Source organism: Petromyzon marinus (genome assembly GCF_048934315.1).
Source record: "Petromyzon marinus isolate PM22_M1 ecotype Great Lakes invasive population chromosome 78 unlocalized genomic scaffold, UKy_Petmar_22M1.pri1.0 chr78_unloc.4, whole genome shotgun sequence".
Taxonomy (NCBI): Eukaryota; Metazoa; Chordata; class Hyperoartia; order Petromyzontiformes; family Petromyzontidae; genus Petromyzon; species Petromyzon marinus.
Window position 1 is genome coordinate 138854 of NW_027422628.1, and position 20449 is coordinate 159302.

General features: G+C 50.9%; 1 protein-coding gene across 3 annotated transcripts in view; it reads right to left on the bottom strand.

The window, feature by feature from the left end:
- LOC142908321 (von Willebrand factor-like) overlaps positions 1 to 20449 on the bottom strand; it is an 81896-nt gene that overhangs the window by 17108 nt on the left and 44339 nt on the right. For all 3 annotated transcript variants that reach the window (XM_076058850.1, XM_076058849.1, XM_076058851.1), the window contains 2 exons: positions 9283 to 9368; positions 3787 to 3884 (listed from right to left, as the gene is read on the bottom strand). In XM_076058850.1, coding sequence (XP_075914965.1) covers positions 3787 to 3884; positions 9283 to 9368 — 184 coding nt within the window. The remainder of the gene's footprint in view (positions 1 to 3786; positions 3885 to 9282; positions 9369 to 20449) is intronic.

Sequence of the window (20449 nt, forward strand, 5' to 3'; positions counted from 1 at the left end):
AGTGGGTGAGTGAGTGAGTGGCTGAGCTGAGCAAAGCGCCTCCTGTAGGTTGTGAGCAGTCCTACACAGAGTGGTGAGTGGTGGTGAGGAGTGGTGAGGAGTGGTGAGGAGTGGTGAGGAGTGGTGGTGAGGAGTGGTGAGTGAGTGAGTGGTGAGTGAGTGAGTGAGTGGCTGAGCTGAGCAAAGCGCCTCCTGTAGGTTGTGAGCAGTCCTACACAGAGTGGTGAGGAGTGGTGAGGAGTGGTGAGTGGTGGTGAGTGGTGGTGAGGACTGGTGAGTGGTGGTGAGTGGTGGTTAGGAGTGGTGAGTGAGTGAGTGAGTGGCTGAGCTGAGCAAAGCGCCTCCTGTAGGTTGTGAGCAGTCCTACACAGAGTGGTGAGGAGTGGTGAGGAGTGGTGAGGAGTGGTGAGGAGTGGTGAGTGAGTGGTGAGTGAGTGGTGAGTGAGTGGTGAGTGAGTGAGTGAGTGGCTGAGCTGAGCAAAGCGCCTCCTGTAGGCTGTGAGCAGTCCTACACAGTGGTGAGGAGTGGTGAGGAGTGGTGGTGAGTGGTGAGTGAGTGAGTGGTGAGTGAGTGGGTGAGTGAGTGAGTGGCTGAGTGAGTGGTGAGTGGGTGGTGAGTGAGTGAGTGAGTGGCTGAGCTGAGCAAAGCGCCTCCTGTAGGCTGTGAGCAGTCCTACACAGAGTGGTGAGGAGTGGTGAGGAGTGGTGAGTGGTGAGTGAGTGGTGAGTGGTGAGGAGTGGTGGTGAGTGAGTGGTGAGTGAGTGGTGAGTGAGTGGTGAGTGGCTGAGCTGAGCAAAGCGCCTCCTGTAGGTTGTGAGCAGTCCTACACAGAGTGGTGAGGAGTGGTGAGGAGTGGTGAGTGGTGAGTGAGTGGTGAGTGGTGAGGAGTGGTGGTGAGTGAGTGGTGAGTGAGTGGTGAGTGAGTGAGTGGCTGAGCTGAGCAAAGCGCCTCCTGTAGGCTGTGAGCAGTCCTACACAGAGTGGTGAGGAGTGGTGAGTGGTGGTGAGGAGTGGTGAGGACTGGTGAGTGGTGGTTAGGAGTGGTGAGTGAGTGGTGAGTGAGTGGCTGAGCTGAGCAAAGCGCCTCCTGTAGGTTGTGAGCAGTCCTACACAGAGTGGTGAGGAGTGGTGAGGAGTGGTGAGGAGTGGTGAGTGGTGAGTGGTGAGGAGTGGTGGTGAGTGAGTGGTGAGTGAGTGAGTGGCTGAGCTGAGCAAAGCGCCTCCTGTAGGCTGTGAGCAGTCCTACACAGAGTGGTGAGGAGTGGTGAGGAGTGGTGAGTGGTGGTGAGGAGTGGTGAGGACTGGTGAGTGAGTGGTGAGTGGTGAGGAGTGGTGGTTAGTGGTGAGTGAGTGAGTGGCTGAGCTGAGCAAAGCGCCTCCTGTAGGCTGTGAGCAGTCCTACACAGTGGTGAGGAGTGGTGAGGAGTGGTGAGGAGTGGTGAGGAGTGGTGAGTGGTGAGTGGTGAGGAGTGGTGGTGAGGGAGTGGTGAGTGAGTGAGTGAGTGGGTGGGTGAGTGAGTGAGTGAGTGGGTGAGTGAGTGGTGAGTGAGTGGTGGTGAGGAGTGGTGAGGAGTGGTGAGTGGTGGTGAGTGGTGAGTGGTGAGGTGTAGTGGTGAGTGAGTGAGTGAGTGGTGAGTGAGTGGTGAGTGAGTGAGTGGGTGAGTGAGTGAGTGGTGAGTGAGTGAGTGGGTGAGTGAGTGGTGAGTGAGTGAGTGGCTGAGTGAGTGGTGAGAGAGTGAGTGAGTGGTGATTGGCTGAGTGAGTGGTGAGTGAGTGAGTCGTGAGTGACTGAGTGAGTGGTGAGTGAGTGAGTGGGTGAGTGAGTGAGTGGTGAGTGAGTGAGTGGTGAGTGAGTGAGTGGCTGAGTGAGTGGTGAGTCAGTGAGTGAGTGAGTGGCTGAGTGAATGAGTGGGTGAGTGAGTGAGTGGGTGAGTGAGTGAGTGGCTGAGTGAATGAGTGGTGAATCTACTCACTTGCACAGGAGCTGTGAACAGTGAGAGACTAGGATCTTACTCAGGGAGTGGTGAGTGAGTGGGTGAGTGAGTGGTGAGTGAATGAGTGGTGAGTGAGTGGGTGAGTGAGTGAGTGGTGAGTGAGTGAGTGGGTGAGTGAGTGAGTGAGTGGCTGAGTGAATGAGTGGCTGAGTGACTGAGTGAGTGAGTGGCTGAGTGAATGAGTGGGTGAGTGAGTGAGTGGGTGGGTGAGTGAGTGAGTGAGTGGCTGAGTGACTGAGTTGTTGAGTGGGTGGGTGAGTGAGTGAGTGGCTGAGTGAATGAGTGGTAAATCTACTCACTTGCACAGGAGCTGTGAACAGTGAGAGACTAGGATCTCACTCAGGGAGTGGTGAGTGAGTGGGTGAGTGAGTGAGTGGTGAGTGAGTGAGTGGGTGAGTGAGTGAGTGAGTGGCTGAGTGAATGAGTGGGTGAGTGAGTGAGTAGTGAGTGAGTGAGTGGCTGAGTGAATGAGTGGTGAATCTACTCACTTGCACAGGAGCTGTGAACAGTGAGAGACTAGGATCTCACTCAGGGAGTGGTGAGTGAGTGGGTGAGTGGGTGAGTGAGTGAGTGGCTGAGTGAATGAGTGGGTGAGTGAGTGGCTGGGTGAGTGAGTGAGTGAGTGGCTGAGTGAATGAGTGGTGAATCTACTCACTTGCACAGGAGCTGTGAACAGTGAGAGACTAGGATCTTACTCAGGGAGTGGTGAGTGAGTGGGTGAGTGAGTGAGTGGGTGAGTGAGTGAGTGGCTGAGTGAATGAGTGGTGAATCTACTCACTTGCACAGGAGCTGTGAAGAGTGAGAGACTAGGATCTCACTCAGGGAGTGGTGAGTGAGTGGGTGAGTGAGTGAATGGTGAGTGAGTGAGTGAGTGGTGAGTGAGTGAGTGGGTGGTGAGTGAGTGGCTGAGTGAGTGGCTGAGTGAATGAGTGGGTGAGTGAGTGAGTGGGTGAGTGAGTGAGTGAGTGGCTGAGTGAATGAGTGGTGAATCTACTCACTTGCACAGGAGCTGTGAACAGTGAGAGACTAGGATCTTACTCAGGGAGTGGTGAGTGAGTGGGTGAGTGAGTGGTGAGTGAATGAGTGGTGAGTGAGTGGGTGAGTGAGTGAGTGGTGAGTGAGTGAGTGGGTGAGTGAGTGAGTGAGTGGCTGAGTGAATGAGTGGCTGAGTGACTGAGTGAGTGAGTGGCTGAGTGAATGAGTGGGTGAGTGAGTGAGTGGGTGGGTGAGTGAGTGAGTGAGTGGCTGAGTGACTGAGTTGTTGAGTGGGTGGGTGAGTGAGTGAGTGGCTGAGTGAATGAGTGGTGAATCTACTCACTTGCACAGGAGCTGTGAACAGTGAGAGACTAGGATCTCACTCAGGGAGTGGTGAGTGAGTGGGTGAGTGAGTGAGTGGTGAGTGAGTGAGTGGCTGAGTGAGTGAGTGAGTGGCTGAGTGAATGAGTGGGTGAGTGAGTGAGTGGGTGGGTGAGTGGCTGAGTGAGTGGCTGAGTGAATGAGTGGTGAATCTACTCACTTGCACAGGAGCTGTGAACAGTGAGAGACTAGGATCTCACTCAGGGAGTGGTGAGTGAGTGGGTGAGTAGGTGAGTGAGTGACTGAGTGAGTGGTGAGTGAGTGAGTGGTGAGTGAGTGAGTGAGTGGTGAGTGAGTGGGTGAGTGAGTGAGTGGTGAGTGAGTGAGTGGGTGAGTGAGTGAGTGGCTGAGTGAATGAGTGGCTGAGTGAATGAGTGGGTGAGTGAGTGGGTGAGTGAGTGAGTGGCTGAGTGAATGAGTGGTGAATCTACTCACTTGCACAGGAGCTGTGAACAGTGAGAGACTAGGATCTCACTCAGGGAGGGAAAGTCGCAGCCAGGAACGTGAAAAGTAGCCGCCTGGCTACATAGTACCTGTAGCACACACACAGTTACATACACACACAGTTACATACACACATACACACAGTTATATACACACACACACAGTTACATACACACACACAGTTACACACACACACAGTTACATACACACACACACAGTTACATACACACTACACATACACACAGTTACACACACACTACATAGCACCTGTAGCACACACACACAGTTACACACACACAGTTACACACACACACACAGTTACATACACACACACACAGTTACACACACACACACACAGTTACATACACACACACACAGTTACATACACACTACACATACACAGTTACACACACACTACATAGTACCTGTAGTACACACACAGTTACATACACACATACACACACACAGTTACACACACACAGTTACACACACACACAGTTACATACACACACACACAGTTACACACACACACAGTTACACACACACACACAGTTACATACACACACACAGTTACATACACAACAACAACCGCCATTCGCCACTAAGTGGCGGTGACGTCACCACGACGCTTGTGCCAGGCTATGTGCACCCTGAGGCCATGTGAAGTGTCGAACGCCCGCTGGCAGGAGGTCACGGGGCAGACCCAGGTGCAACGGGTCGACTGACTGAGATGACTACTGGCTGATGCACCACCTGTGCCCCCTACTGTGCCAACCTGCTGTGCTTTAGCCACCCGGCGCTCCGCTCGTTGTTCTGAGCGTCGCTCCTCCGCCCTCCGTTGTTGTTGGAGGGCGACTGCCTCCAACTGCCCAGTAGCGTCCTTCACGAGCCTCCTCCACAGAGGCCGATCTTGACACCGCTGGTACCAGTCATCGGCAAGTCCACTCAGCTCCACTTCCTCCTGTACCACGTCACTCCATCTCTTCTCTAGCCCGTGCCGCGCCCGTTTAGCCCCCTCGATCCGGCCGAACAAAAGCTGTTTCGGCATGCGGTGGCTGGGCATGCGGGCTACATGACCCAGCCATCGCAGCCTTGCCTGCCGGAGGAGCTCACCGATGGGACCCTGCCCAGATCTTTCAAGGATTTGTGAGCTCCTCACACAATCCAGTCTGGTTAAACCCAGGATGGATCGTAGGCAGGCCAGCCTAAATGTTTATAACCGGCGAAGATGTTCCATTAGGGGGGTCCACGTTTCGCAAGCGTAGAGAAGGGAGGGAATGACTGTGGCCGAGAAGACCTGAAGCTTAGTGCGGAGCGACAGACCAGGTAGCTTCCACACAGCGTTACGCAACCGATGAAAAGATATTGCCGCTCGACTGATTCGGAGTGAGACCTCTGCTGTTAAACTGGAGCCAGTCATAAGCACACTGCCCAGGTATGGGAAACTCTCCACTCTCTCCACAACTGCCCCATCACCGATTGGGAGTTGTGGGGGTGGAGTGTCCGATGGTACAAAATACCCAGGCAGGTGCTTAGTTTTGGTGGGGCTGATGGTAAGGCCCCACCTCTTAGTGGCACGCTCCAGTCTCAGCAGCAGCGTCTCCAACTCCTCCTCTGACTGAGCAGCTATTACCAGATCATCGGCATACATAACGTGGTTGAGCAATAGGGAGCCATCCCTTGACCGCACCCGGGCATCGATCAGCCTCCCATTATATCTCTACCATATGGAGATTCCCCCGGTACAGCTATTGAAGGCTTCACGAACTACGTGGTCAAAATAGATGTTAAATTATGTTGGAACCAGAGGACATCCCTGTCATGAAGGTCCTTAATGAGCATGAGCAGGGGGTCTGGGACTCCGAAAGCACGAAGAACAACCCAGAGCCCAGGCCTACTGATGGTATCATAGGCCTTCACCAGGTCAATAAAGCAGAGATGTAGGTCTTGTTGGAATTCCCTACACCTCTCATGTAGCAGACTGACAGAAAATATGGCATCTGTGCAGGACCGCCCTTTCCTGAAACCGCATTGGGGCTCCGCAATCCTCTCCTCAGCGTGCCTGGCAAGGCGATGCTGAATAATCCCTGCCAGGACCTTTCCCGGCACACTGAGGAGTGAGATGCCCCTGTAGTTGTTAAAGTCTGTGCGGTCCCCCTTCTTAAAAAGGGGGACCACCAGGGCATCCTTCCAATTCTGTGGAACCCGTCCAGTGGTCCAGACTGTTGTTATGATGTCATATAGGGCAGTCTGTGCACAAACGCCACCCTCCCTCAGCATTTCGCTTGAGAGATCATCTCTGCCCGCTGCCTTTCCTGGTCTCAGACTCCGGACCGCCTTCAGTACTTCCTCAACGGATGGCATCTTAGCCAGCCACTCACATGGGGTGACTTCCTCTTCCAATATTTGAGGCACTGCAGCCTCAGCAGGGTCATCCCCATTTTGTCCCACGATGTTTTCCATGTGGAGGGATTTCCCCTCCCCCAGGACCTCACAGAAATGCTTTTTTCCCCCTAATAATGGTAATAGGTGTGGCGCTGCAGGTTACTTTTTTGATGGCATCAAATAGGGATTTGTGATCACAGGCCATTAAGGCAGACTCCATCTCCTCAGCAACCCGCGACCACCACCCATCCTTGCAGGCATCTGACTCATCAGACTTGCCTGCATCCCTCCACAGATGTTCGTATTCAGTGGGGGCATAAGTAACCACGACCATCACTCCTCGCCTCCGGTTGATGGGAAGGTGTGTCTGTGTGTGTCTCTGTGTGTCTCTGTGTGTCTGTGTGTGTCTCTGTGTGTCTCTGTGTGTCTGTGTGTCCCACACTCTGTGTCTCTGTGTCTCTGTTTCTGTGTGTGTCTCTGTGTCTCTGTCTCTCTGTGTCTCTGTGTCTCTCTGTCTCTGTGTCTCTGTCTCTGTGTGTGTCTCTGTGTCTCTGTCTCTGTGTGTGTCTCTGTGTCTCTGTCTCTGTGTCTCTGTGTCCCTGTGTCTCTCTGTCTCTGTGTGTGTCTCTGTCTCTCTGTCTCTGTGTCTCTGTGTGTGTCTCTGTGTCTCTGAGTCTCTCTGTCTCTGTGTGTGTCTCTGTGTCTCTCTGTCTCTGTGTGTCTCTGTGTCTCTGTGTCTCTGTGTGTCTCTGTCTCTGTGTGTCTGTGTCTCTGCGTGTCCCAGACTCTGTGTGTCTCTGTGTCTCTGTGTCTCTCTGTGTCTCTGTCTCTGTGTGTCTGTGTCTCTGTGTGTCCCACACTCTGTGTCTGTGTGTGTCTCTGTGTGTCTCTGTGTGTCTGTGTGTCCCACACTCTGTGTCTCTGTGTCTCTGTCTTTGTGTGTGTATCTGTGTCTCTGTGTCTCTGTGTGTGTCTCTGTGTCTCTGTCTCTCTGTGTCTCTGTCTCTGTCTCTCTGTCTCTGTGTCTCTGTCTCTGTGTGTGTCTCTGTGTCTCTATCTCTGTGTCTCTGTGTCCCTGTGTCTCTCTGTCTCTGTGTGTGTCTCTGTCTCTCTGTCTCTGTGTCTCTGTGTCTCTGTGTGTGTCTCTGTGTCTCTGAGTCTCTCTGTCTCTGTGTGTATCTCTGTCTCTGTGTCTCTCTGTCTCTGTGTGTGTCTCTGTCTCTGTGTCTCTCTGTCTCTGTGTGTGTCTCTGTGTCTCTGTGTGTCTCTGTCTCTGTGTGTCTGTGTCTCTGCGTGTCCCAGACTCTGTGTCTCTGTGTGTCTGTGTCTCTGTGTGTCTGTGTCTCTGTCCCACACTCTGTGTCTGTCTGTCCCTGTGTGTGTCTCTGTGTCTGTGTCTCTGTGTCTCTGTGTGTCTGTGTGTCTCTCTGTGTCTCTGTGTGTGTCTCTGTCTGTCTGTGTGTGTCTCTGTGTGTGTCCCAGACTCACGTTGTTGTTGTTGTTGTTCTGGCAGTATGAGTATGAGGAGGAGACTCTGTGTCTCTGTGTGTGTGTGTATGTGTGTGTGTGTCTCTGTGTGTGTGTCTCTGTGTGCCTGTGTCTGTGTGTGTCTCTGTGTGTGTCCCAGACTCACGTTGTTGTTGTTGTTCTGGCAGTATGAGGAGGAGACTCTGTGTCTCTGTGTGTGTGTATGTGTGTGTGTGTCTCTGTGTATCTGTGTGTGTCTCTGTGTGTGTCTCTGTGTGTGTCCCTGACTCACGTTGTTGTTGTTGTTGTTCTGGCAGTATGAGGAGGAGACTCTGTGTCTCTGTGTGTGTGTGTCTCTGTGTGTGTCTGTGTGTCTCAAGTGTGTGTCTGTGTATCTGTGTGTGTCTGTGTGTGTGTCTGTGTGTGTCTGTGTGTGTGTGTATGTGTGTGTGTCTGTGTGTGTCTGTGTGTGTCTGTGTGTGTGTGTATGTGTGTGTGTGTCTGTGTGTGTCTGTGTGTGTGTGTCTGTGTGTGTGTGTCTCAAGTGTGTGTCTGTGTATGTGTGTGTGTCTCTGTGTGTGTGTGTCTCTGTGTCTGTGTGTGTCTCTGTGTGTGTCCCAGACTCACGTTGTTGTTGTTGTTCTGGCAGTAGGAGGAGGAGACTCTGTGTGTCTGTGTTTGTGTGTCTCTGTGTGTGTCTGTGTGTGTGTGTCTCTGTGTGTGTGTGTCTCTGTGTCTCTGTGTGTGTCTCTGTGTGTGTCCCAGACTCACGTTGTTGTTGTTCTGGCAGTAGGAGGAGGAGGAGACTCTGTGTCTCTGTGTGTGTCTGTGTATCTGTGTATCTGTGTGTCTGTGTGTGTGTGTCTCTGTGTGTGTCTCTGTGTGTGTCCCTGACTCACGTTGTTGTTGTTGTTGTTCTGGCAGTATGAGGAGGAGACTCTGTGTCTCTGTGTGTGTGTGTCTCTGTGTGTGTCTGTGTGTCTCAAGTGTGTGTCTGTGTATCTGTGTGTGTCTGTGTGTGTGTCTGTGTGTGTCTGTGTGTGTGTGTATGTGTGTGTGTCTGTGTGTGTCTGTGTGTGTCTGTGTGTGTGTGTATGTGTGTGTGTGTCTGTGTGTGTCTGTGTGTGTGTGTCTGTGTGTGTGTGTCTCAAGTGTGTGTCTGTGTATGTGTGTGTGTCTCTGTGTGTGTGTGTCTCTGTGTCTGTGTGTGTCTCTGTGTGTGTCCCAGACTCACGTTGTTGTTGTTGTTCTGGCAGTAGGAGGAGGAGACTCTGTGTGTCTGTGTTTGTGTGTCTCTGTGTGTGTCTGTGTGTGTGTGTCTCTGTGTGTGTGTGTCTCTGTGTCTCTGTGTGTGTCTCTGTGTGTGTCCCAGACTCACGTTGTTGTTGTTCTGGCAGTAGGAGGAGGAGGAGACTCTGTGTCTCTGTGTGTGTCTGTGTATCTGTGTATCTGTGTGTCTGTGTGTGTGTGTCTCTGTGTGTGTGTGTCTCTGTGTCTCTGTGTGTGTCTCTGTGTGTGTCCCAGACTCACGTTGTTGTTGTTCTGGCAGTAGGAGGAGGAGACTCTGTGTGTCTGTGTGTGTGTGTGTCTCTGTGTGTGTGTGTCTCTGTGTCTCTGTGTGTGTCCCAGACTCACGTTGTTGTTGTTCTGGCAGTAGGAGGAGTTTGAGGAGTTTGAGGAGCAGTCACCAGAGAGAGAATTCTCGGCCAGCGAGTTTGTCTCTGTGACACAACCATCATCATCAGAATCATCATCAACATCATCATCATCAGTAGTATCATCATCATCATCACCATCATCATCATCAGTAGCATCAACATCATCAACATCAGCATCATCATCAGCATCATCATCATCATCAGCATCATCATCAGCATCACCATCATCATCAGTAGCATCATCATCAGCATCATCGTCAGCATCACCATCATCATCAGTAGCATCATCATCAGCATCATCATCATCAACATCATCATCATCAGTAGCATCAGCATCATCATCATCAACATCATCACCATCATCATCAGCATCACCATGATCAGCAACATCATCATCATCAGTATCATCATCATCAGCAGCAGCATCATCATCATCACCATTAGTAGCGTCATCATGAGTAGCATTATAATCAGTAGCATTATAATCAGTAGCATCATCATCATCAGTCTGTGTGAGTCTGAGTGAGTCTGAGTGAGTCTGTGTGAGTCTGAGTGAGTCTGTGTGAGTCTGTGAGTCTTTGTGAGTCTGTGTGAGTCTGATTGACTCTGAGTGAGTCTGTGTGAGTCTGTGTGAGTCTGTGTGAGTCTGTGTGAGTCTGTGAGTTTGTGTGACTCTGTGTGAGTCTGTGTGAGTCTGTGTGTGTCTGTGTGAGTCTGTGTGAGTCTGTGTGAGTCTGTGTGAGTCTGATTGACTCTGAGTGAGTCTGTGTGAGTCTGTGTGAGTCTGTGTGAGTCTGTGAGTTTGTGTGACTCTGTGTGAGTCTGTGTGAGTCTGTGTGTGTCTGTGTGAGTCTGTGTGAGTCTGTGTGACTGTGTGTGAGTCTGTGTTAGTCTGAGTGACTCTGTGTGTGTCTGTGTGAGTCTGTGTGAGTCTGTGTGAGTCTGTGAGAGTCTGTGTGAGTCTGTGTGAGTCTGTGAGTCTGTGTGACTCTCTGTGTGAGTCTGTGTGAGTCTGTGTGTGTCTGTGTGAGTCTGTGTGAGTCTGTGTGAGTCTGTGTGACTGTGTGTGAGTCTGTGTTAGTCTGAGTGACTCTGTGTGTGTCTGTGTGAGTCTGTGTGAGTCTGTGTGAGTCTGTGTGAGTCTGTGAGTTTGTGTGACTCTGTGTGAGTCTGTGTGTGTCTGTGTGAGTCTGTGTGAGTCTGTGTGACTGTGTGTGAGTCTGTGTTAGTCTGAGTGACTCTGTGTGTGTCTGTGTGAGTCTGTGTGAGTCTGTGAGAGTCTGTGTGAGTCTGTGTGAGTCTGTGAGTCTGTGTGACTCTGTGTGAGTCTGTGTGAGTCTGTGTGTGTCTGTGTGAGTCTGTGTGAGTCTGTGTGAGTCTGTGTGACTGTGTGTGAGTCTGTGTTAGTCTGAGTGACTCTGTGTGTGTCTGTGTGAGTCTGTGTGAGTCTGTGTGAGTCTGTGTGAGTCTGTGAGTCTGTGTGAGTCTGTGTGAGTCTGTGAGTCTGTGTGACTCTGTGTGAGTCTGTGTGAGTCTGTGTGACTATGTGTGAGTCTGTGTTAGTCTGAGTGACTCTATGTGTGTCTGTGTGTGTCTGTGTGAGTCTGTGTGAGTCTGTGTGTGTCTGTGTGAGTCTGTGTGTGTCTGTGTGAGTCTGTGTGAGTCTGTGTGTGTCTGTGTGAGTCTGTGTGTGTCTGTGTGAGTCTGTGTGACTGTGTGTGAGTCTGTGTTAGTCTGAGTGACTCTATGTGTGTCTGTGTGTGTCTGTGTGAGTCTGTGTGAGTCTGTGTGTGTCTGTGTGAGTCTGTGTGTGTCTGTGTGTGTCTGTGTGAGTCTGTGTGAGTCTGTGTGTGTCTGTGTGAGTCTGTGTGTGTCTGTGTGAGTCTGTGTGAGTCTGAGTGAGTCTGTGTGAGTCTGTGTGTGTCTGTGTGAGTCTGTGAGAGTCTGTGTGACTCTGTGTGAGTCTGTGTGAGTCTGTGTGAGTCTGTGAGTCTGTGTGTCTCTGTGTGAGTCTGTGTGAGTCTGTGTGAGTCTGTGAGTCTGTGAGTCTGTGTGACTCTGTGTGAGTCTGTGTGAGTCTGTGTGAGTCTGTGTGACTGTGTGTGAGTCTGTGTTAGTCTGATTGACTCTGTGTGTGTCTGTGTGTGTCTGTGTGAGTCTGTGTGAGCCTGTGTGAGTCTGTGAGTCTGTGTGACTCTGTGTGAGTCTGTGTGAGTCTGTGTGAGTCTGTGTGACTGTGTGTGAGTCTGTGTTAGTCTGAGTGAGTCTATGTGTGTCTGTGTGTGTCTGTGTGAGTCTGTGTGAGTCTGTGTGTGTCTGTGTGAGTCTGTGTGTGTCTGTGTGAGTCTGTGTGAGTCTGAGTGAGTCTGTGTGAGTCTGTGTGTGTCTGTGTGAGTCTGTGTGACTATGTGTGAGTCTGTGTTAGTCTGAGTGACTCTATGTGTGTCTGTGTGTGTCTGTGTGAGTCTGTGTGAGTCTGTGTGTGTCTGTGTGAGTCTGTGTGTGTCTGTGTGAGTCTGTGTGAGTCTGTGTGTGTCTGTGTGAGTCTGTGTGTGTCTGTGTGAGTCTGTGTGACTGTGTGTGAGTCTGTGTGAGTCTGTGTTAGTCTGAGTGACTCTATGTGTGTCTGTGTGAGTCTGTGTGAGTCTGTGTGTGTCTGTGTGAGTCTGTGTGTGTCTGTGTGTGTCTGTGTGAGTCTGTGTGAGTCTGTGTGTGTCTGTGTGAGTCTGTGTGTGTCTGTGTGAGTCTGTGTGAGTCTGAGTGAGTCTGTGTGAGTCTGTGTGTGTCTGTGTGAGTCTGTGAGAGTCTGTGTGACTCTGTGTGAGTCTGTGTGAGTCTGTGTGAGTCTGTGAGTCTGTGTGACTCTGTGTGAGTCTGTGTGAGTCTGTGTGAGTCTGTGAGTCTGTGAGTCTGTGTGACTCTGTGTGAGTCTGTGTGAGTCTGTGTGAGTCTGTGTGACTGTGTGTGAGTCTGTGTTAGTCTGATTGACTCTGTGTGTGTCTGTGTGTGTCTGTGTGAGTCTGTGTGAGTCTGTGTGAGTCTGTGTGTGTCTGTGTGAGCCTGTGTGAGTCTGTGAGTCTGTGTGACTCTGTGTGAGTCTGTGTGAGTCTGTGTGAGTCTGTGTGACTGTGTGTGAGTCTGTGTTAGTCTGAGTGAGTCTATGTGTGTCTGTGTGTGTCTGTGTGAGTCTGTGTGAGTCTGTGTGTGTCTGTGTGAGTCTGTGTGTGTCTGTGTGAGTCTGTGTGAGTCTGAGTGAGTCTGTGTGAGTCTGTGTGTGTCTGTGTGAGTCTGTGTGAGTCTGTGTGAGTCTGAGTGAGTCTGAGTGAGTCTGTGTGCGTCTGAGTGACTCTGAGTGACTCTGAGTGAGTCTGAGTGACTCTGTGTGAGTCTGAGTGACTCTGTGTGTGTCTGTGTGAGTCTGAGTGACTCTGTGTGTGTCTGTGTGAGTCTGAGTGACTCTGACTCTGAGTGACTCTGTGTGAGTCTGAGTGGCTCTGAGTGACTCTGTGTGAGTCTGAGTGACTCTGTGTATCTGAGTGAGTCTGAGTGACTCTGAGTGTGTCTGTGTGAGTCTGTGTGAGTCTGAGTGACTCTGACTCTGAGTGACTCTGAGTGACTCTGTGTGTGTCTGAGTGCCGCTGAGTGAGTCTGAGTGAGTCTGATTGACTCGGTGTGAGTCTGAGTGACTCTGACTCTGAGTGACTCTGAGTGAGTCTGAGTGATTCTGTGTGAGTCTGATTGACTCTGTGTGAGTCTGTGTGAGTCTGAGTGACGCTGTGTGAGTTTGTGTGTATCTGAGTGACGCTGTGTGAGTCTGAGTGACTCTGAGTGACTCTGAGTGTGTCTGAGTGACTCTGATTGACTCTGTGTGAGTCTGTGTGTGTCTGAGTGACGCTGTGTGAGTCTGAGTGACTCTGAGTGAGTCTGTGTGACTCTGAGTGAGTCTGTGTGACTCTGTGTGAGTCTGAGTGAGTCTGTGTGACTCTGTGTGTGTCTGAGTGACTCTGATTGACTCTGTGTGAGTCTGTGTGTGTCTGAGTGACGCTGTGTGACTCTGAGTGACTCTGAGTGACTCTGAGTGAGTCTGAGTGACTCTGAGTGAGTCTGAGTGAGTCTGAGTGACTCTGTGTGAGTCTGTGTGAGTCTTAGTGACTCTGAGTGACTCTGAGTGAGTCTGAGTGACTCTGTGTGAGTCTGTGTGAGTCTGAGTGACTCTGAATGACTCTGAGTGAGTCTGAGTGACTCTGAGTGCCTCTGTGTGAGTCTGTGTGAGTCTGAGTGAGTCTGTGTGACTCTGAGTGAGTCTGTGTGAGTCTGAGTGACTCTGATTGACTCTGTGTGAGTCTGATTGTCTCTGTGTGAGTCTGTGTGTATCTGAGTGACTGAGTGACTCTGAGTGACTCTGAGTGACTGTGTGAGTCTGAGTGACTCTGAGTGCCTCTGTGTGAGTCTGAGTGACTCTGAGTGAGTCTGAGTGACTCTGAGTGACTCTGAGTGACTCTGAGTGAGTCTGAGTGAGTCTGAGTGACTATGAGTGACTCTGAGTGACTCTGAGTGACTCTGAGTGAGTCTGAGTGAGTCTGCGTGAGTCTGTGTGAGTCTGAGTGACTCTGAGTGACTCTGAGTGAGTCTGAGTGACTCTGAGTGCCTCTGTGTGAGTCTGTGTGAGTCTGAGTGAGTCTGTGTGACTCTGAGTGAGTCTGTGTGAGTCTGAGTGACTCTGATTGACTCTGTGTGAGTCTGATTGTCTCTATGTGAGTCTGTGTGTATCTGAGTGACTGAGTGACTCTGAGTGACTCTGAGTGACTGTGTGAGTCTGAGTGACTCTGAGTGCCTCTGTGTGAGTCTGAGTGACTCTGAGTGAGTCTGAGTGACTCTGAGTGACTCTGAGTGAGTCTGAGTGACTCTGAGTGACTCTGTGTGAGTCTGAGTGACTCTGAGTGAGTCTGAGTGACTCTGAGTGAGTCTGAGTGAGTCTGAGTGACTGAGTGACTCTGAGTGAGTCTGAGTGACTCTGAGTGAGTCTGAGTGACTCTGATTGACTCTGAGTGAGTCTGAGTGAGTCTGAGTGACTCTGAGTGACTCTGAGTGAGTCTGAGTGACTCTGAGTGAGTCTGAGTTAGTCTGAGTGAGTCTGAGTGACTCTGAGTGATTCTGTGTGAGTCTGTGTGACTCTGTGTGAGTCTGAGTGACTCTGAGTGCCTCTGTGTGAGTCTGTGTGTGTCTGAGTGACTCTGAGTGACTGATTGACTCTGAGTGAGTCTGTGTGTATCTGAGTGATTCTGTGTGAGTCTGTGTGACTCTGACTCTGTGTGACTCTGTGTGAGTCTGTGTGTGACTCTGAGTGACTCTGAGTGAGTCTGAGTGACTCTGAGTGAGTCTGTGTGAGTCTGAGTGACGCTGTGTGAGTCTGAGTGACTCTGAGTGACTCTGAGTGACTCTGTGTGAGTCTGTGTGAGTCTGAGTGACTCTGTGTGAGTCTGAGTGACTGATTGACTCTGAGTGACTCTGAGTGAATCTGTGTGAGTCTGAGTGACTCTGAGTGACTCTGTGTGTATCTGAGTGACTGATTGACTCTGAGTGACTCTGAGTGAGTCTGAGTGACTCTGAGTGACTCTGAGTGAGTCTGAGTGACTCTGAGTGACTCTGAGTAAGTCTGAGTGACTCTGAGTGACTTTGTGTGAGTCTGTGTGAGTCTGTGTGTATCTGAGTGATTCTGTGTGAGTCTGTGTGACTCTGTGTGAGTCTGAGTGACTGAGTGACTCTGAGTGACTCTGTGTGAGTCTGTGTGAGTCTGTGTGTGTCTGAGTGGCTCTGATTGACTCTGAGTGACTCTGATTGACTCTGAGTGACTCTGTGTGATTCTGTGTGAGTCTGAGTGAGTCTGAGTGACTGAGTGACTCTGAGTGAGTCTGAGTGAGCCTCTCACCGTGCTGAGTCGAGGTACAGACCCCACAGAGGCTTCCTGAGCGAGCTCGCTCCACGAAAACTTCCATTGACAGAGTGACTCTGAGTGACTCTGAGTGACTCTGACTCTGTGTGAGTCTGTGTGACTCTGTGTGAGTCTGTGTGAGTCTGTGTGAGTCTGAGTGACTCTGAGTGACTCTGAGTGACTCTGAGTGACTGTGTCAGTCTGAGTGACTCTGAGTGACTCTGTGTGAGTCTGAGTGACTCTGATTGACTCTGAGTGACTCTGAGTGACTCTGAGTGAGTCTGAGTGACTCTGAGTGACTCTGAGTGAGTCTGAGTGAGGCTGAGTGACTCTGAGTGAGTCTGAGTGACTCTGAGTGACTCTGAGTGACTCTGAGTGACTCTGAGTGAGTCTGAGTGACTCTGGGTGACTCTGAGTGACTCTGTGTGAGTCTGATTGACTCTGAGTGACTCTGAGTGACTGAGTGACTCTGAGTGAGTCTGAGTGAGCCTCTCACCGTGCTGAGTCGAGGTACAGACCCCACAGAGGCTTCCTGAGCGAGCTCGCTCCACGAAGACTTCCATTGACAGAGTGACTCTGAGTGAGTCTGAGTGACGCTGTGTGAGTCTGTGTGAGTCTGACTCTGAGTGACTGTGTGAGTCTGATTGACTATGTGTGAGTCTGAGTGACGCTGAGTGACTCTGAGTGAGTCTGAGTGACTCTGTGTGAGTCTGAGTGACTCTGAGTGACTCTGAGTGACTCTGATTGACTCTGAGTGACTCTGATTGACTCTGAGTGACTCTGAGTGAGTCTGAGTGAGTCTGAGTGAGGCTCTCACCGTGCTGAGTCGAGGTACAGACCCCACAGAGGTTTCCTGAGCGAGCTCGCTCCACGAATACTTCCATTGACAGAGTGACTCTGAGTGAGTCTGAGTGACTCTGTGTGAGTCTGTGTGACTCTGAGTGACTCTGATTGACTCTGTGTGAGTCTGTGTGTATCTGAGTGACTGAGTGAGTCTGAGTGACTCTGTGTGAGTCTGATTGACTCTGAGTGACTCTGTGTGTATCTGAGTGACTGATTGACTCTGAGTGACTCTGAGTGAGTCTGAGTGACTCTGAGTGAGTCTGAGTGACTCTGTGTGTGTCTGAGTGACTCTGATTGACTCTGTGTGAGTCTGTGTGTGTCTGAGTGACGCTGTGTGACTCTGAGTGACTCTGAGTGACTCTGAGTGAGTCTGAGTGACTCTGAGTGAGTCTGAGTGAGTCTGAGTGACTCTGTGTGAGTCTGTGTGAGTCTTAGTGACTCTGAGTGACTCTGAGTGAGTCTGAGTGACTCTGTGTGAGTCTGTGTGAGTCTGAGTGACTCTGAATGACTCTGAGTGAGTCTGAGTGACTCTGAGTGCCTCTGTGTGAGTCTGTGTGAGTCTGAGTGAGTCTGTGTGACTCTGAGTGAGTCTGTGTGAGTCTGAGTGACTCTGATTGACTCTGTGTGAGTCTGATTGTCTCTGTGTGAGTCTGTGTGTATCTGAGTGACTGAGTGACTCTGAGTGACTCTGAGTGACTGTGTGAGTCTGAGTGACTCTGAGTGCCTCTGTGTGAGTCTGAGTGACTCTGAGTGAGTCTGAGTGACTCTGAGTGACTCTGAGTGACTCTGAGTGAGTCTGAGTGAGTCTGAGTGACTATGAGTGACTCTGAGTGACTCTGAGTGACTCTGAGTGAGTCTGAGTGAGTCTGCGTGAGTCTGTGTGAGTCTGAGTGACTCTGAGTGACTCTGAGTGAGTCTGAGTGACTCTGAGTGCCTCTGTGTGAGTCTGTGTGAGTCTGAGTGAGTCTGTGTGACTCTGAGTGAGTCTGTGTGAGTCTGAGTGACTCTGATTGACTCTGTGTGAGTCTGATTGTCTCTATGTGAGTCTGTGTGTATCTGAGTGACTGAGTGACTCTGAGTGACTCTGAGTGACTGTGTGAGTCTGAGTGACTCTGAGTGCCTCTGTGTGAGTCTGAGTGACTCTGAGTGAGTCTGAGTGACTCTGAGTGACTCTGAGTGAGTCTGAGTGACTCTGAGTGACTCTGTGTGAGTCTGAGTGACTCTGAGTGAGTCTGAGTGACTCTGAGTGAGTCTGAGTGAGTCTGAGTGACTGAGTGACTCTGAGTGAGTCTGAGTGACTCTGAGTGAGTCTGAGTGACTCTGATTGACTCTGAGTGAGTCTGAGTGAGTCTGAGTGACTCTGAGTGACTCTGAGTGAGTCTGAGTGACTCTGAGTGAGTCTGAGTTAGTCTGAGTGAGTCTGAGTGACTCTGAGTGATTCTGTGTGAGTCTGTGTGACTCTGTGTGAGTCTGAGTGACTCTGAGTGCCTCTGTGTGAGTCTGTGTGTGTCTGAGTGACTCTGAGTGACTGATTGACTCTGAGTGAGTCTGTGTGTATCTGAGTGATTCTGTGTGAGTCTGTGTGACTCTGACTCTGTGTGACTCTGTGTGAGTCTGTGTGTGACTCTGAGTGAATCTGAGTGAGTCTGAGTGACTCTGAGTGAGTCTGTGTGAGTCTGAGTGACGCTGTGTGAGTCTGAGTGACTCTGAGTGACTCTGAGTGACTCTGTGTGAGTCTGTGTGAGTCTGAGTGACTCTGTGTGAGTCTGAGTGACTGATTGACTCTGAGTGACTCTGAGTGAATCTGTGTGAGTCTGAGTGACTCTGAGTGACTCTGTGTGTATCTGAGTGACTGATTGACTCTGAGTGACTCTGAGTGAGTCTGAGTGACTCTGAGTGACTCTGAGTGAGTCTGAGTGACTCTGAGTGACTCTGAGTAAGTCTGAGTGACTCTGAGTGACTTTGTGTGAGTCTGTGTGAGTCTGTGTGTATCTGAGTGATTCTGTGTGAGTCTGTGTGACTCTGTGTGAGTCTGAGTGACTGAGTGACTCTGAGTGACTCTGTGTGAGTCTGTGTGAGTCTGTGTGTGTCTGAGTGACTCTGATTGACTCTGAGTGACTCTGATTGACTCTGAGTGACTCTGTGTGATTCTGTGTGAGTCTGAGTGAGTCCGAGTGACTGAGTGACTCTGAGTGAGTCTGAGTGAGCCTCTCACCGTGCTGAGTCGAGGTACAGACCCCACAGAGGCTTCCTGAGCGAGCTCGCTCCACGAAGACTTCCATTGACAGAGTGACTCTGAGTGACTCTGAGTGACTCTGACTCTGTGTGAGTCTGTGTGACTCTGTGTGAGTCTGTGTGAGTCTGTGTGAGTCTGAGTGACTCTGAGTGACTCTGAGTGACTGTGTGAGTCTGAGTGACTCTGAGTGACTCTGTGTGAGTCTGAGTGACTCTGATTGACTCTGAGTGACTCTGAGTGACTCTGAGTGAGTCTGAGTGACTCTGAGTGACTCTGAGTGAGTCTGAGTGAGGCTGAGTGACTCTGAGTGAGTCTGAGTGACTCTGAGTGACTCTGAGTGACTCTGAGTGAGTCTGAGTGACTCTGGGTGACTCTGAGTGACTCTGTGTGAGTCTGATTGACTCTGAGTGACTCTGAGTGACTGAGTGACTCTGAGTGAGTCTGAGTGAGCCTCTCACCGTGCTGAGTCGAGGTACAGACCCCACAGAGGCTTCCTGAGCGAGCTCGCTCCACGAAGACTTCCATCGACAGAGTGACTCTCAGTGAGTCTGAGTGAGTCTGAGTGAGTCTGAGTGACTCTGTTTGACTCTGAGTGAGTCTGAGTGACTCTGAGTGACTCTGAGTGAGTCTGAGTGACTCTGAGTGAGTCTGAGTGACTCTGAGTGACTCTCAGTGAGTCTGAGTGACTCTGAGTGAGTCTGAGTGACTCTGAGTGAGTCTGAGTGACTCTGAGTGACTCTGATTGACTCTGATTGACTCTGAGTGACTCTGAGTGAGTCTGAGTGAGCCTCTCACCGTGCTGAGTCGAGGTACAGACCCCACAGAGGCTTCCTGAGCGAGCTCGCTCCACGAAGACTTCCATCGACAGAGTGACTCTGAGTGAGCCTGAGTGACTCTGTGTGAGTCTGAGTGACTCTGTGTGACTCTGTGTGAGTCTGTGTGAGTCTGAGTGACTCTGATTGCCTCTGAGTGACTCTGAGTGACTCTGAGTGAGTCTGAGTGAGTCTGAGTGACTCTGAGTGACTCTGAGTGAGTCTGAGTGACTGATTGACTCTGAGTGACTCTGAGTGACTCTGAGTGACTCTGAGTGAGTCTGAGTGACTCTGAGTGAGTCTGAGTGAGGCTCTCACCGTGCTGAGTCGAGGTACAGACCCCACAGAGGCTTCCTGAGCGAGCTCGCTCCACGAAGACTTCCATTGACAGAGTGACTCTGAGTGAGTCTGAGTGACTCTGTGTGAGTCTGAGTGACTCTGAGTGACTCTGAGTGACTCTGAGTGACTCTGATTGACTCTGAGTGACTCTGATTGACTCTGATTGACTCTGATTGACTCTGAGTGACTCTGAGTGAGTCTGAGTGACTCTGAGTGAGTCTGAGTGACTCTGAGTGAGTCTGAGTGACTCTGAGTGAGTCTGAGTGAGGCTCTCACCGTGCTGAGTCGAGGTACAGACCCCACAGAGGCTTCCTGAGCGAGCTCGCTCCACGAAGACTTCCATCGACAGAGTGACTCTGAGTGAGCCTGAGTGACTCTGTGTGAGTCTGAGTGACTCTGTGTGACTCTGTGTGAGTCTGAGTGAGTCTGTGTGAGTCTGAGTGACTCTGTGTGAGTCTGTGTGAGTCTGAGTGACTCTGATTGACTCTGAGTGACTCTGAGTGACTCTGAGTGACTCTGAGTGACTCTGAGTGAGGCTCTCACCGTGCTGAGTCGAGGTACAGACCCCACAGAGGCTTCCTGAGCGAGCTCGCTCCACGAAGACTTCCATTGACAGAGTGACTCTGAGTGAGCCTGAGTGACTCTGTGTGAGTCTGAGTGACTCTGTGTGACTCTGTGTGAGTCTGAGTGACTCTGAGTGACTCTGAGTGAGTCTGAGTGACTGATTGACTCTGAGTGACTCTGAGTGACTCTGAGTGATTCTGTGTGAGTCTGTGTGACTCTGATTGACTCTGAGTGAGTCTGAGTGACTCTGAGTGAGTCTGAGTGACTCTGAGTGAGTCTGAGTGAGGCCCTCACCGTGCTGAGTCGAGGTACAGACCCCACAGAGGCTTCCTGAGCGAGCTCGCTCCACGAAGACTTCCATCGACAGAGTGACTCTGAGTGAGTCTGAGTGACTCTGTGTGAGTCTGATTGACTCTGA